Source organism: Crocuta crocuta, unplaced genomic scaffold (assembly GCF_008692635.1).
Source record: "Crocuta crocuta isolate KB4526 unplaced genomic scaffold, BGI_CrCroc_1.0 scaffold29, whole genome shotgun sequence".
In the NCBI taxonomy this organism is placed as follows: Eukaryota; Metazoa; Chordata; class Mammalia; order Carnivora; family Hyaenidae; genus Crocuta; species Crocuta crocuta.
Window position 1 is genome coordinate 3,889,755 of NW_027533280.1, and position 15,025 is coordinate 3,904,779.

The window sequence follows — 15,025 nt, forward strand, 5'->3', positions numbered from 1 at the left end:
GGAGCGGGAGCCAGTAGCAAAGGGCCACGGGGAGTGTCGCGGCCTCGAGGCCCCCCTGACTCCGACCGGCGCCTCCGGAGGCGGCGGGAGCCTCCCTCGCTGCCCGGCCCTGACCCTAGACCGAGCCCCGCTGCCTACTCGGGCCTCGGTGCCCACGTCTCACCCTCAATGCCCTTAACAACCGAGCCTGAGGGGCAGCGCCCCCTCCCCCCGCCTTTGTCCCCACTTTGGGCTTGAGGCTGTCACGAAAGCCCCCGACGCCCTGATCTGGTCCTACTGGGCACACCCTCCAACCCTGAGCCCTAGAGGCCGGGGCGGGGAGGATCGAGGCCTGGGAAAGCCGAGCGGGCCTTCCCCGGGATCCCCCGAGGCGGAGGGCTCCAGGGTAAGCCCTTGCGTCCCCGGACCGTTCTCGGGGAGGGGACGTGGACGGGGCGGGCCTTTGGAAATGCAGATGAGTCGCCTCCTGCTGCTAGTCGCCCGGGCTGAACCTTCAGTGACGCAGCCGCCCCTCACCCCCATCCTTTCCAGAGTGAGGGCCCCCTGGGCAGATGGGAAAGGGGGGCTGTTGTAAGGCTCCCTTTCCCTCAAGGAGACCCTGCACGGTTTGTGGCTATCAACTCCCTGAGAAACTCTCCGACTTTTCCCCGCCAGGCTCTTGGCTGGAGAAAGGGCGACGGCCAGGTACCCCCAGAGTGACCACCCTCCTTTGGACAGCAGAATCAGGCCTAATTTCACTCTGACAATGCTCTAAGGTAGGTGTGAGCCCTTTCGCAGCCTTCGAGGAAGATTTGGGGGCTTGGGCCTGGAGCCCAGAGAGGGCGGGCACCCCAAACCCGCTAGGCTGGTTCTGCAGCCCCTCCCCCACACAGATGTGTGGGTCTGTTGTGTGTGAAATCGGCTGCCTGCTGGGCTTGCTCGGTCCATCCATCCCCGCCTGTCAGCTTCTGTTGTCAAGAGTTTGGGGCATGCAATTCTCTGCAGTGTTGAGCAGCATAGGAGAGGCCGAACTTGCAAGTATTTCCCATTTGTGTGTTTTGTGGTGGGGGTGTGGGGGAGGGCCATGGATGCCTCTTCTGAAAGGTAGTCTGCTGCCAGGAAGCCAAGCCCTGCTCTGGCCCTCCCTTCCGGCCTGAGTGGGGGCGTGTGGGGTGACTGTGTGAGCTGGTCTCTTCCCCTCTGATGTCTGGCTGCTACGGAGGTGAACACAAGTATCCGAGACCTAAGCCAGCTTCCTCGGAGAAAGAGGCTTCTGAACTCTTCTCCCCCTTCCTGGGAATTCCCACGGTTTTCTGCATCCCCACCCCCAGCCCCTCAAAAGAGTCCCGGTTCTAAAATGAGACCCACTGGGATTTGAAACCTGGCTGGCCATTTATGTGCTGTGACTTTGCATGAGCTGCTGAGTCTCTGAGCCTGTTTCCCCATCTGCACAAATGGGGCTGGGTCACAGATCCTCCGTCTGCAGTGCGCGGCCGAGTCATACAGGTGGCTCGTTAGAACGAACTGCTGGGGCCCAGTCCTTGAGTTTCTGATTCGAGTTTCTGATTCGGTAGGTGGGGCCTGAGAACTTGCATTTCTAACAAGCTCCCAGGTAGTGCCGATGCTGCAATCTGGGGACACGTTTGAGAACCTTTGGGCTGGGTAACACCTGGGGGTGTTGTGAAGAGGACGTGGGCTAGTGTGCTTGAAACAGGCGTTAGCTTCGTATGATAATGGCAACTCTCCTTACTCTCCTAACCCAAGATGCTGGGCTCCTAGTTTCCCCGCTGTCTCCAGGAAGCGCCCCAGCTGGGCATGGTGTGGCCCTTGATCTCTGACCCCTCCCCCAGGCGGTCTCTAGTTAGTGATTACTTTGATGAACCATTTGGGTCCCAGGTGCCACTGATCTGCACCTCCCCCCCTTCCATCTGGGCTGAGGTTTGGCTTCCTAGAGGTCGGCCCTGCCCACTCTTCTCTTACCCCTCACTGTAAGGCTAAACTGAGGTCTAGGGGAGTGGTTAGGGCTTGACCTGGAGATTTTGTTGAGAGGATCTTGGCGCTCAATCAAGGGAGGCTCTAAGTCAGGCAGCTGTGCTGGTGACCTTGGGCGAGTCTCCTGTGTGAAATGATAATAAAGCCTGCAGGAAACAGGAGTGGGGGGAATTAAGTGTGATTAAGGGGGCTTGGCCTCACGCTCTGACTTCACACTAGCTGATCTCCATTCCCCTGTGGCTGCAGGGAGTGGGGGCTGGGCCGGCTGTGAGCTCCTCCCCCACCAACCCACCCCTGAAGCACGTGGCACTGCCTCAGGGCCAAGGGGAAGACTGGCTTTCCGTAGGCAGGGAGCCAGCACCATTTTTCCTCCGTGTGGTTTGAGTCCGAGCGGTGGCCTGCCCCCAGCTTCACGGGTTCTTCAGTGGTCGGGTCATGATTTACGGTCACTCCCCCAAAACCCAGAGAGTAGAAGTGACTCACCCAAGGTCACGAGGCCACCACTGGCAGCCAGGACGGGGTTCCAGGTGTCCTGACTTCCAGCCCACCGCCTGTGTCCATGGCACCCCCCACCCCAGCTGTCTGGGTTATTTCGGGCTCCCTCCCGTGCCAGCCGTCTGCTGGCAGGACTGCCGGGAAGCTGGGAAAGCTGTCTGCTTGAAAGTAACCAGCGTGCCGCTCTTGGCTTTCTGGGCTCCTTCCCTTGGCCCCATGAGGGTCTCCGGTCTCAGATAGCTGGGTTTGGTCCGTCTTGTCCTTTGGCAGGAGGGAAGGAGATTGACTCCACCATACCTAGCACCAGACCCCCTTCCCCCTATCCAGGGTGAGGGGAGAGCGGGAAGCACTTGGTAGAAGTTGAGGAGGCTCACGTTCTTTTTATCCCACGGGCCTCTTGCGCACGCTGGCCCCATACTCGGGCTTTTTAAGTTCAGTTCTGTCATTGAGTTGCTCGTTCAACGCCTTTGATCCTCACGTGACTGGCTCTCTGCCTAAGGGTGTCCTGCACCCCTTTGGATAGAGTCCTTAGGGCTCCCGGAGGCAGGGGTCTTTACATCCCAAGGGCATCGGATGATTAAGTAATTGACTTAAGGTTCCCCTCCCAGCCACAGCCTGGAGGGCTGAAGCCAGCTCCTCCACTCCCACCCTCGGAACAATTAGGAAGCAATTAGGTGCTAAACTGTGGTCTGGGTGTGATTCTCAGGAGGGAGAGGTGTCCCGTGACCTGTAAGGGTCATCCCCCTCCCTAACTCCCATTTCTTCTTTCCTTTTTTCTACTTTCTTTGTTCTCCTGTCTTTGCCCCCCTACCCTCCACCCCTGTCACCTCCTGGGGGCAGGGAGAGGCAGAGCAGCCTGTCTGTCCTCTGGCTGTGGTTCCTCCCAGCTTAGAGGTTGGCCCCGCCCCCCCGGTCACCCAGCGAGCTCAGGGCGGGGCTGCTCCTGGCGCCAATCCGGTGGGGCCAGCCTGGAGACGGCCACGCCAGCGGAAAGGCGGCCCGAGGCTGGGAGGTGGCTGGACCAGCCTTGCTACTGGACACCAGGGTCCCGCCTCTTCCGGCCCATCCACCGGAGCCCCAGCCTGGAATACGACCTTTTGGACCCTCTGGGTGGAGACTCCCTCTACCTGGACTGTGGAAAGAGGCACCCCGCCATCTTGGAGGCTGCCTGGATCCAGCACTATCTCCAACTGGCCAGTGACCTCAGCAAGTCCCCGCCCCACTAGGAGCTGAGGTCTCCCCATGTGAACCAGAAGGAGGAAGGTGGATGATGACTGTTTGAGGTGTTTCGCATTCTGGCGTTGTGCGGGGAGCTTTGTGTTCCAGCGTGACCTCCCCACCAGCACCACCAAGTGCTGTGACCTGGACAGAGTCCTGGACTCTCAGGCCATCCCTGGCCACTTCGCATCTCTGGGACCTCCCAGAATAGCTCAGTTTCTTCTGCCTCATCTGGGGTGGATGACTCCTCAGGTGTGAGGTGATCTTTCAGGATGCTCTGAAGTACCAGGAGAGGGGAGTCTGTAAGAGGTGACAGTAACCTCCCCGTTCTAAGCTGTGCTGGCCCGGCTTGACCCTGGCAAGACCAGTGGACCTGGCCCTTCTCTCCTGAGCTCCGCTGGCTCGCTCCCTAGCGTCTGTTCCGTGTCCGTCAGCTCTATGGCAAGAACCAGCTTAAAGAATCTTTCTTGCTCACCTAAACCTCCCCAGGAATTCCTGGTGACGAGAAGATGAATGACTCGGGCCCTCAGAACACCTCACAGGTAAGGGAGCGGGGCTCCCCTTGCATGTGGGCACCCGGCTTCTCAACTGGCCAAGGCCCGGCGCAGCTGCCTCTGAGGAAGCTCTCAGCAGCTGGCCTGGCTCCTGGGTATTTTTAGGTACAGATCCAGTCCCTTCACCACCACTGGAGCTGGGTCCAAATCAAACACACTCCAGGCCGGGTGGGGCTGGGGTGCTGCCAGCCCCTCGGCCAGGCTGGCTGGGCCTGCGTCAGCTGCTGTCCCTTGCTGCCGGCAGGGCTGGGAAGCCTCGCTCTCCCCCTCCCCCTCCGTGTGGTGGAAGCCATTCGTTCTGCCTTAAGTTGGGATCGTAGCCCTCTTTCTCGGGTGAAGAAAATAGAAACCCAGGTCCAAGGATTTTGAGGAAAGTCCGCATGTGTGATGAACTCCCAAGTGACAGTTTGCTCAGAGGGGGATGACCCTCCTAGGTGAATTCTCCCCCCAGCCCCTCTCTTTCCCTTCTGTACCTCCCCTAGCCTCAGAGGCCCTGATTTAGGGTCAGGTCCAGGGTTGGCTGCAAAGGTAAGTGGTCTTCCGCTCACTCAAAGGCCCCTGCCAGCCTCAAGCTGCAACTGTGAAAAGATGACCCCCAGCCGTTCCTCACCAGCCAATCCCGGCTCCTCCTTGGTCACCAGAGAGAGCTTGAGGGCCTGGCTCTGGCTGGGCTCCTGTTCTGTTCAGGAGTCCCCTGTCTGACCCCCGCTCTTGAGCCTGGCAGCAAGGCCCTCGATGATCTAACCCCAGTTACCTTGACAACCATGTCTGGCCTCCCGCCTCACTCCCCAGGCACTGTGGAATCTGATGGGGTTTCCCGGCCACCGTGCGTTTGTTCTGCTCCCATTGGACCGCCCTCAACACTGCCCAGTCTTGGCTCAACCTTCCCTGAACCCTACAGGGTTTGGTCTCCAAAGCGTTCACAGCTCCCAAACGCTTTTAAGAGACTGCTCCCCCAAGGCTGAGCTCCCTGCAGGCAGGAACACAGTTGCCTCTCAATAATAAACTTGTGTGGTAATAAAGGAACGAATGAGTTGCTGTGGATTTGTGTGGGGGTGCTTGACCTAGCAGGCGGCTCTCTGACCGGCTGACGGCTTAGGACTTTTCACCTAACAGCCTGGAACTGGGGGGGGCCTTACCTCCTCTTTCCAGCTCTGGGCTCTTTTTTGTAAGCTTCCAGGAGCGGTCGTTGCTGCCCTCTGGTGGTCAGACCTGCCTTGCATCCGCTGAGAACGGACGGGGCACTTATGAAATTGCCAGGTTGGCAATTTCCTCCCCAAAGTAAAATTTACCTGCTCTTTACTGAGAACCTAGAAATTCAGAATCATCCAGGTGGAGGGGTGGGGTGGGGTGGGGTGGGGCAGGAAAATCCTGAGCCTGCCTAGCCGTCTCCGAGGAACCTACCAGAGATTTCACCCCAGCTGTTTGGGCCCCTCTCCCTACTTAGCCATGCCTCAATGCCTGCCTGCTACACATGGCCTCCAGGGGTCTCCTGCCTCGCCTGACCACTAGCCTGGCTTGTGCAAAGGACTGTTGCAGGGAAGCAAGGGATGGGGGACAGGTGGTCTCGGCCAGCAGCTCCAGTATTATCCTGCACATAGTGCTCACTAAGCTGTTTTGATCAAGGGGCGTGGGAGGATCGGTGAGACTGCCTGGGATGAAGATATGTGGCTAATGGCTGGAGAGCGCTTAATCTAATTTCAGGGTGGGGTGGGAGTTATCAGAGGGCCCAACTTCTACTAGATCTGCCCTAGCCTTCCCCATCCCTTCCTCAACGGTGTCTTCCTCGGTTCACGCCGCTGGCCCCTGCTAGAAAGAGGCTTCCGCCCGCGTGGTTTGGGGCCAGCCCCCAAAAGGCATTGTTCCGGGAGTCCTTCGCCAGCTCTCCAAGACGACTGCCCGCCAGAGGGCGCCAGACGTCCACCTTGCGCTCTTAGGGAGGTGGGAGGGGTAGGTGAGGGGAACTGCTCTTCCCCACCCCCAACCCGCACCCACACTGGCTCCCGTAGGGCTGGGTTAGGCGGGCAAACACACACCCCGTGCCAGCATCCTCCCTGACTCGACCAACCTACCTTGTGGGGAAACTGAGGTCAGAAGCCGACTTGGCCCAGGTTATACAGCTGGGGCGGGGCAAAGCGAGGGGGCTTTTCCCAGAGCTGGAGACCATGGCTCCTCGAACTCTGGTGCTGGGGCAACGGTCCGCCAATCAAAGAGTCCCTGTCAGACAGGGGAGGCCGAGCCGGCCAATCAGAGGGTCCCTGCCAGAAGGCGGAGCCTGCCAATCAGGGGTGCCAGGCGAGGTAAGGCGGAAACCATTGAATCTCGCCGGTGGGGGGCGCGCCGTGACGTGCAGAGGAGCGAGTGGGAGCCGCGCTTCGGGCTGGGCACCTGTTTCTCAGTTGCCTCAGTTTCCCTGGGAATGACAGGTGAACGCACCGGGCTAGGACTCTAACGGGAAGGAAAACTGAGGTTGGGAGGTGGGCCCGGGTGGCTGCCTGGCGGAGGCGATGCCTGCACATAGTGGGAGGGGCTTCTCTGGCCCCGCCCCNNGGTTGCCAGTGCCGCCGGTTCCCGGCTATGGAAGCCCCCAGGGCCCCGGGCCCGGACCCGGGCAGAAAGGAGCTGAAGATCGTGATCGTGGGTGACGGCGGCTGCGGCAAGACATCACTGCTCATGGTGTACAGCCAGGGCTCTTTCCCTGAGGTGAGGCCCACCGGGAGGGGGTGGTGGGGGCTAGGCTACGGGGGAAATGGGCTTGGGACCATCGGGGGCGACAGACGGCCTTCAGCCTGGACCCTGGCTCCCTGGCGTCCGGCGCGCAGAGGCAGCCGCCACCCCGGGGCGCCTCCTCGGGAATTCCAGAGCCCATCTGGGTGAAGGGAGCTGAGCTAGATGGGGTGACAGTGGGGAGCAGTGCAGCTGGACCCTGGGCCTCCGTCGCACCCCTTAAGAACCAGCCCGACCCCTTCTCCGACAGCACTACGCCCCATCCGTGTTCGAGAAGTACACGGCCAGCGTGACTGTGGGCAGCAAGGAGGTGACCCTGAACCTATACGATACCGCTGGTGAGTGCGCCTGCGCGCCGAGGGTCCCGGGTGTCTGGAGGGCTTCCCCCGCCCGGGGATCCCCCTCCGGGGATCCCCACCACCACCAGCCTCCGTGGGGCCTTGACATCCCGTCACTCCTGAAGGCCGCGGAGAGGCGCTGGCAGGGTCGCCCTGGGCTCAGAGGGACTCAGTCGCCCCTTTGAAAGGAGCGTCTTTGACTGGCATGAGCTCCTCGGCCACCCTCCTAGCGCTGATATGCTGAGAACCCACGGCTTCGTTCCTCTCCCTGGTTCTAGAAAACCGTGGGCATCCCTTCTGCACCCCATGGTTCCACGATTTCATGCGCTGCATGCTGTGATCTCTTTAGGATTCTGTGGGCTGCAGGTTTGAGTCCACTGATGCTGGGATTCTGTGGGCTGAATTTCTGGGTCCTACGGTTCTGTAATATTCTGGGCTACAGATCAGAGGATTCTTTGGTTGACAGTCTTGAGGCTCCAGGGTCCTGTGGATATTATATCTGAGCTCCACGCTTCTGGGATTCCGTAGGCTACCATACACAGTTCTGTCTGCGGCTCTGAGCTTGTGGTTCTGGGATTTTGTGACTACAGTTTTCTGTATCTTCCTGGTTCCCTGGGAACAAACCAAGCACTGAGGAAGGAACAGAGTGCTCGGGAACATAAGTCCAAAAGAAGGTTCTCTCTCCGTGCCACCTGCAGCTCCTAGAGCAAGTGGATTTATGCGAATCCAGTTATCAGAGTCCCTGTTGTTTAGGGCTGCGGGGTGGGGGTGGGGGGTCTGCCTTCAATCCCCCTCTGGGCTGAGCCAACATTGAGGGACAAAGGTCAGGATCCCCAGATAGGACCTCACCCAACCTCTGTGACTCAGTGTTTAGTGATCTGTGTGGAACCATGTCATCAGGTGCCCTTTTCCCTACCAGCCAAGCCTTGTACGTGTAAGGGGAAGTCTCCGCGGGCCTGGGATGGAGCCCAAACCCAGACATGCCCCACCCCAAGCCTACCAGTGGTATCTCTCAGTCCACCCTGGAGAGAATCAGAAAAGAGATTGTCTGGTCCCCAGACCCCTCCTTCGTTCCTGACTTCATCAGCCTTTACTGTATGGTGGCTCCCGCCTGTAGCGGCTTCTAAAGACACCCATCTTGTTGGATGAGGACCCCAAAGGACTACCCCAAGGACAGGGCCATGCTTCCAGCCCTGTGAACTGAGAAAGGTTGCTGAGGAATTCCCAGGGGCACAGCTCTAGGAGCAGTAAAAATCATGGTGTGTCTGGGACACTTTTAGTTTCACATGCTTCCTGTTGGGGACCCAGGCAGGGGAAGGTCCATTGGCCCCACTTTGTGGGTGGGGTGCTGGTGCAGCAGGGAGAGTCAGAGCGGGGAGTTGTCACTCCTCCTTCCTCTGGCCTCAGGGCTCCTCCCATCAGATCCCTGGGGTTCACTGTTCATAGATGCCTCCCCCATCAGACCCAACACAGGGACCACTTCTGGTGGCTGTGGCCTCGCCAGAGAATGGTGCCCAAAGAACGTGTCAGGACAGATTGTGGTGTGGAGGTTCCGGAAAGTTTCTGGGTTTGCACTAACAGGTGCTGTGGGAGGGATGGAGGGGCTCCAGGCCCAGTCATCAGAGGCACACGGCCACCAGGGCAATGACGATCTAACTGCCACATGCTTTGGAATCAGACCTGGGTTTTGTTGATGCTGGCTCCTTGGCCGTGTGTCATCGGAGACACCTGGACCTGAGGTTCCTCATCTGTAATCAGGGTAAAAAAGTCTTGAGGAGTAAATTAGATCCGTGTGATGTACAGCACAGGCGCCGGCTCTTGGGAAGGGCTCGCTAAGTGTTGTGACTTTTTAAGCACCCCCCCACACACACACAACATTCAGGCTCAGACCCAAGCCCAACCTGTTCTGAATCCATGGCCTGCAGAGATCTGTGCCGGCCTCACCCTGCACTGCCAGCAAGGCTCTTCCAAGCAGCAGAAAAACAGAGCTGGGGTTTGAACCTCTCAGTGGAGCCCTGGGGGAGTAGACTGGCTTCCCAGTCAGCAGGACAGCCCAAGGAGGAATACGCAGGGAGAAAGAAACATGGGTGCTCCTTCCAGGGTGTCCCACTGCGACCCAGGAAGCCCTGTCGCAAGGAACATGGAGGAGAGACTGGGTCATTCCTCTTCCACATGCCAAGTGCCCAGCATGGCGCTTAGGGAATGAATGGAGAATAAATCTGAGGGACGCCTGGGTGGCTCAGTTGGTTAAGCGTCCAGCTTTGGCCCAAGTCATGATCTCACAGTCCGTGAGTTTGAGCCCCATGTGTCTGGCTCTTGTGCTGACAGCTTAGAGCCTGGAGCCTGCTATGGATTCTGTGTCTCCCTCTCTCTCTGCCCCTCCCCTGCTCATGCTCATGCTCATGCTCTGTCTCTCTCTCTCTCTCTCTCTCTCAAAAATAAGCATTAAAAGAAAAAGAAAAAGAATAAATCTGGATTCAGAGACACCCTTGGAAAAGGTCCTCTGTGATAAAGGCAGTGAGATCTTCTCCACCTGTAGGGTAGATGGATACCAAAAATAAGCGGCAGAAAAGGATGGCCACATGACCAACCAGAGAAAGGTAGAGACTAAGAGGGTGAAGGGAATGGCTGAACTGGAGATGAGTCTAGTAAAAGCTGTTGTAGAAGGTTCTGGAACCTGATAAGCTAAACCCTATGGTGTGGGGGAGGGCAGTGCAGAGTAGTATCTTTCCAACCAACCACTGGTGACCAGAGCTGTGGGCCGGGGGTGGTCCCTGAGAGGCTGCATTTCTCCACACCCAGGGCCTTGGCCACAGGGGTCTGCGTGGGAGACCAGTCTGGCTGTGCGTCTCCATCCTGCGGAAGTAGCTACAGACACCGCAGTGGTGGGAGGGTGGTTGGAGGGGTGGCGGAGCTCTTAGTGCTGACAGGTGAAGGGGAGGCGGGCTCCCCTGCCCCCCCGCCCCGACACTGTCAGAGGCAGGAAGCTGTGGTGAGGTCTGAAGTTTCCTGGGCAGAGGGGAGGTGGGGACAAGGTGGGATGTTAAGACACCACGTAGAAATGGAGCTATCTGGGCCTTGGGGTGCGGCCCGGGGTGGGGGTGTCATGGGAGTTGCCCAGGAAGCTGGGGACTGTCCCCTTCCCAACCTGAGATGGCAACAACAGGAAAAGTTGGGAGCGAAGGAGTTGCTGAGACGGGATCAGGGATGAGAGGGTACCTAGGGGCCAGGAGTGCTGGAGGCTTGAAGAGCCGAAGCCAAGGGCCAGTCAGAACGTGGCCTCAGCTCCAGGCGGGGGCTGCCCCAGCCCCGGCTCCTCCTGCCTCTGGGGAGGAAGCGCAGGTGGGCGGGCCCCAGTAGCAACAAGTGGGTTCCTCTTCTGCAGCTTCCCCTTCTCACGCTGCCTTCGCCCCTCTTCTCACCAACGCCCTGGCTGGAGCCCGGAGCCACCTGTTCTGTGTATGTCCAGCAGATCTGGGGACCACTGTGGCCCAGGGACACCCTCTCTCCTCAACTGGGCTCCAGGCCTTAGAAATCCCTGCCCCTGGAAGAGATGACTGACACAGCAGAGCTCTTTCCCACAAAGGAAATACCCTCATGCTAGGCGAGAGCCTCACTTCCTCCCCACCCCACAGCACTGCCAGCTTCAGGAAGATGGGCCACTTCAAGGGGAGCTGTGGCCCAGAAGACCTTTCCTCGCCAGAAACAAATGCGTTCTTTTGCACATAACTCTGTGCAGGCCCATCTACAGAGGCCAGAGTGGGAGCCTGCTGTGCCTCTGGACAGGTGACTTGGCCCTTTCAGCCCTGGCATCAGTGTGAGTAAATGGGGAGGGTAATAGTATCATCTTGTGGCTGGGGGGCCCCCTAAAACGTGTGGGTCCAAAGATCCAGGATTAGAACCCCTCGCCCAGGCCCCCAGCCCCTGGAAGTTTCTGGTTCAAGAGTAACCACAGTAACAGTCCTTCACCTCTGTCCAGCATTGCTTAGTCTGTAAGTCCTTTACTTCCAGTATCAGGGGCAGGGTTATCAACCCCTTTAACAGATAAGGAAACCGAGGCCCGGAGAGGGAAGACAACCAGGTCACGGAACAAGAGTCTGAGTGTAGCCTGGCTCTCCTGACTCATAGAGGAGAGGTGTCTAGAACACTCCACACCTCCCGAGGGGACATGAGGCCAACAGCACCTGGGAGTCCATCATTTGCAGGCCTGGTCCCCACGTGGAGGTGTGAAGGTCCACACTGAATCTTGGGAAAGTTGAGCCAGGGACCGTCAAGCCAGGAAGGCAACCTGGAGGAGGGAGCTGGAATCTGGTTTGGCTGCCCATCCCCTCCCAGAGCTCCTCTTGAGATACCTGTGTTGGCAGTCTTTGCCTTATTTGGTCAGGCCTGGGGCTTGTAGGGTGAGGAGATGGCTCCCTACCCTCTCAAGTGGACCGAGAGAGGCACCCCCAGTAGCCTCACCTATGGTCCTCTTTTACAGAGCATCCCCTTAGCTGTGTGACTTAAGGCAACTCGCTTCACCTCTCTGTGCTTCACTTTCTGCATCTCTGAAATAGGGATAACTGCAGCCCTACCTTGTTAGCATTGTAATGAGGTAGTGCAGGCAACGGGCTTCAAATAAAGCCACGAGTGAGCATAATGAGCACTGCCGACGCGTGTGTTTCACTGGTGAGGAAACCACCTGTGAGGAGACAAGGTCCAGAGGTTAACTGCCGATTGGGGATCTCTGGGGAAGGCTTCCTGAGAGAGTTTTTGGCCAGTTTCGAGTGGTGTGGCGGGCAGCTGACCTTGGAGTTAGGGACTGAGTTGGCGCTCCAGCTCCCAGGGAACCTATGACCTTGAAAAAGGCCCCCCTCAGCCACATGGACTCCTAACAGGAAGAACTTTCTCCACGCAGCTTACCTCTCTGGGTGGCTGCTTAAATTAACACAGGTGATCCAGGTGAAGTGCCCTTGCTGACAGCCGGAAAGGTTGTCATTCCGCCTACTCCCCCACTCGTTGGTGAGTTCATTCACCAAACGTTCATTGTGTGTGCCTGTGTCCCAGGGGTCATGACAGCTGCACAGAGGTGGCCCCTGTCCTCAGGGGCAGCTGTGCTCATGGGGGGAGACAAAGCCAAACCAAAGCCCAACGTCAGGTAGTGATCCATACTCAGAATAGTAAAGCCATGGTCGGGTGTGGGGCAGACGGGGTCAAAGGCTTTGTCTCCGAGCAGTCAGGAAAGCTGCCCCAGAGGAGGTGACATTTCTGCAGAGACCTGAAGGAAAGGAGGGAGCAAGCCTTGCTGCTACCTGGGGAAGAACCTTCCAGAAGAGGGAACAGCAAGGGCAGAGGCCCCCAAAGGGGAGCAGCTAGGTCTGACTTCCTCCTTCAACCCACTGCGGCCGACTTGTGCCCTCATCAGCTCTGCTGAGATCCTCACAGGCTGTAATCGCTAACCCCCTGGCACGTCGCAGGCCTGGCCTCTGCTGCATCTGACAAGAGCCGAACAGCGCGGAACCACCACCAGCCAGGCTTGACTAGACGCCTGCTGGGCGCCAGGGGTTATTTTTGGGGACAGACATGGTCCCTGCCCTCAGGGTGCTTACAGTCCTTGGGAGACAGGCAGTAAACTAGTGTCTGAGCACGGGTTGTGGACAGCCGGGGTGGGGGCAGACTGTGAGGGGAGAGACGAGGGCGGCATCTGAGGAGCCAGCCAGTCAGGATGAGGGAAGCCGTCGGAGTAGAGGGCGCCTGTTTTACAACTACTTGCCTACTCCTGCGGTATTTTTTTTTTTAATGTTTGTTTTTGAGAGACACAGCACGAGCAGGGGAGGGGCAGGGAGAGAGGGAGACACAGAATCCAAAGCAGGCTCCAGGCTCCGAGCTGTCAGCAGAGAGCCCGACGCGGGGCTTGAACTCAGGAACTGTGAGATCATGACCTGAGCCGAAGTCGGACGCTTAACCGACTGAGCTGTCCTTGCCGTATTTCTAACAGGGACTGGACATGTGTGTTATGCCAGAATTAGGAACTGCATCATTAAATCATGGAGGACCAGAACCTACTTTTTGCACAATGCAAAGCAGAACAGAGCCTTGCTGTGTACCAGCAGGAGGAATGCTTGACTCAGAACCTGATGAACTGGGGTTGAGTCCTGGCTGGGTCACTGAAGACCTCAGGCATGTCACTTCTCTGAAGCTAAGTTCCTGTGTACATGGGAGTATTCTCAACTTCCTGACTAGCACGTCAGGTGGTGGCTGTGGGATTCTTAACTGTCTGTAGGCAAAAGCCCTCTAAGAAGTGTATAAAGCAGGGTGTCTGGGTGGCTCAGTGTGTTAAGCATCCGAATCTTGATTTCAGCTCAGGTCATGACCTCACGATTTGTGAAGTTGAGCGGTGACAGTGCAGAGCTTCCTTGGGATTCTCTCTCTCTCTCTCCCTCTCTCTGCCCCTCTCCTGCACTGTCTCTCAAAATAAATAAAAAACCATTTTTTTAAAAAGTGGGGCACCTGGGTGGCTCAGTCAGTTTAGTGTCCAACTTTGGCTCAGGTCATGATCTTGTGGTTCATGAGTCCGAGCCCCACGTCGGGCTCACTGCTGTCAGCATAGAGCCCGTTTAGGATCCTCTCTGCCCCTCTCTCTGCTCCTCCCCGGCTTGCACTCTCTCAAAAATAAACATCAAAAAGTAATAAATAAAAAGTCTACAAAGCACAAGGTGGTATTATTGTGAAGTAGAAATAGAAGATGATTATCCTAGAAAAGGGAATAATGTGGACTATCAGTCTGAATATTTTTAAATAATGCTAAGAAGAAAACATGAAAAAAAAATAAAAACCATTCCAGGTGTGGGGAGACAGCAATACAAAGGCTCTGAGGCATGAGAGCTTGGTGGGTTTGAGAAACAGTGGGCGGGGGGCGGGAATGAGGGCAGAGGGAGAGATAAGGTCAGGGTCCGTGGGTGCAGGTCACATAGACCCCTGGGAGATGTTTGGATTTAGTACAAAGGGCAATAGAGAGCTATCAAAGGTATATATATTTTTTTATTTATCCATTTTGAGAGAGAGAGAGTGAGCAGGGGAGGTGCAGGGAGAGAAAGAATCCCAAGCAGGCTCCTTGCAGACTCAGGGTTCGAACTCACAAACCGTGAAATCATTGCCTAAGCCAAAACCAAGACATTTAACTGACTAAGCCATGCAGGTGACGCTACTGAAGATATTTTTCCTATCTTCATGAAGATATCCTCAATAGAGGCATGGAGAGAGGCAGGATTTCACTTGTGTTTTAGATTCACCCAGCTGCTGGGTGGGAAATGGATTGTTGAGAGGCAGCAGATCATGGGAGACCAGCGGTGGCTTGGATGGTGGCATGCTGTCCAATAGAACTTTCTGCAGTGACAGATGTCCTGCATCTGAGCTGCCCGTTACGGTAGCCACTATCCCTGTGTGGCAATTAATCACTTGAAATGTAGCTAGTGCAATGGAGAACCTGAATTTTTAATGTTAATTAATTTAAACAGCCACATGGGGCTAGTGGCTCCCCTATCGGACAGCACAGGTCTAGAAAGACATGCACAAAGATTCAGAGAGGATACAGTCTGGAGATGGGCTGGATCAGCCTGCTGGCCACTTTCCCACTGTTGTACAAGGATTTCTCCTGTTTCATAAGGACAGAAGAATCTGAGTCAGTGGGCCCTGACAGTCCCTCACCCCTTCCAGAATGTTGGGGGGACTCTGGCTGAATTG

General features: G+C 57.1%; 1 protein-coding gene and 1 long non-coding RNA gene across 8 annotated transcripts in view; both read left to right on the plus strand.

Annotated features, from left to right (window-relative positions):
• Positions 1-5,264, plus strand: part of LOC144218080 (uncharacterized) — a 7,601-nt gene extending 2,337 nt beyond the window's left edge. For all 4 annotated transcript variants that reach the window (XR_013331045.1, XR_013331046.1, XR_013331047.1 and 1 more), the window contains 2 exons: positions 655-755; positions 4,174-5,264. This is a non-coding gene — a long non-coding RNA (uncharacterized LOC144218080). The remainder of the gene's footprint in view (positions 1-654; positions 756-4,173) is intronic.
• Positions 5,265-6,791: 1,527 nt separating this feature from the next.
• Positions 6,792-15,025, plus strand: part of RHOF (ras homolog family member F, filopodia associated) — an 11,577-nt gene continuing 3,343 nt past the window's right edge. For all 4 annotated transcript variants that reach the window (XM_077747900.1, XM_077747902.1, XM_077747899.1 and 1 more), the window contains exons 1-2: positions 6,792-6,941; positions 7,216-7,303. In XM_077747900.1, the coding sequence (XP_077604026.1) occupies positions 6,816-6,941; positions 7,216-7,303 (214 nt within the window). In that variant the 5' untranslated portion in view covers positions 6,792-6,815. The remainder of the gene's footprint in view (positions 6,942-7,215; positions 7,304-15,025) is intronic.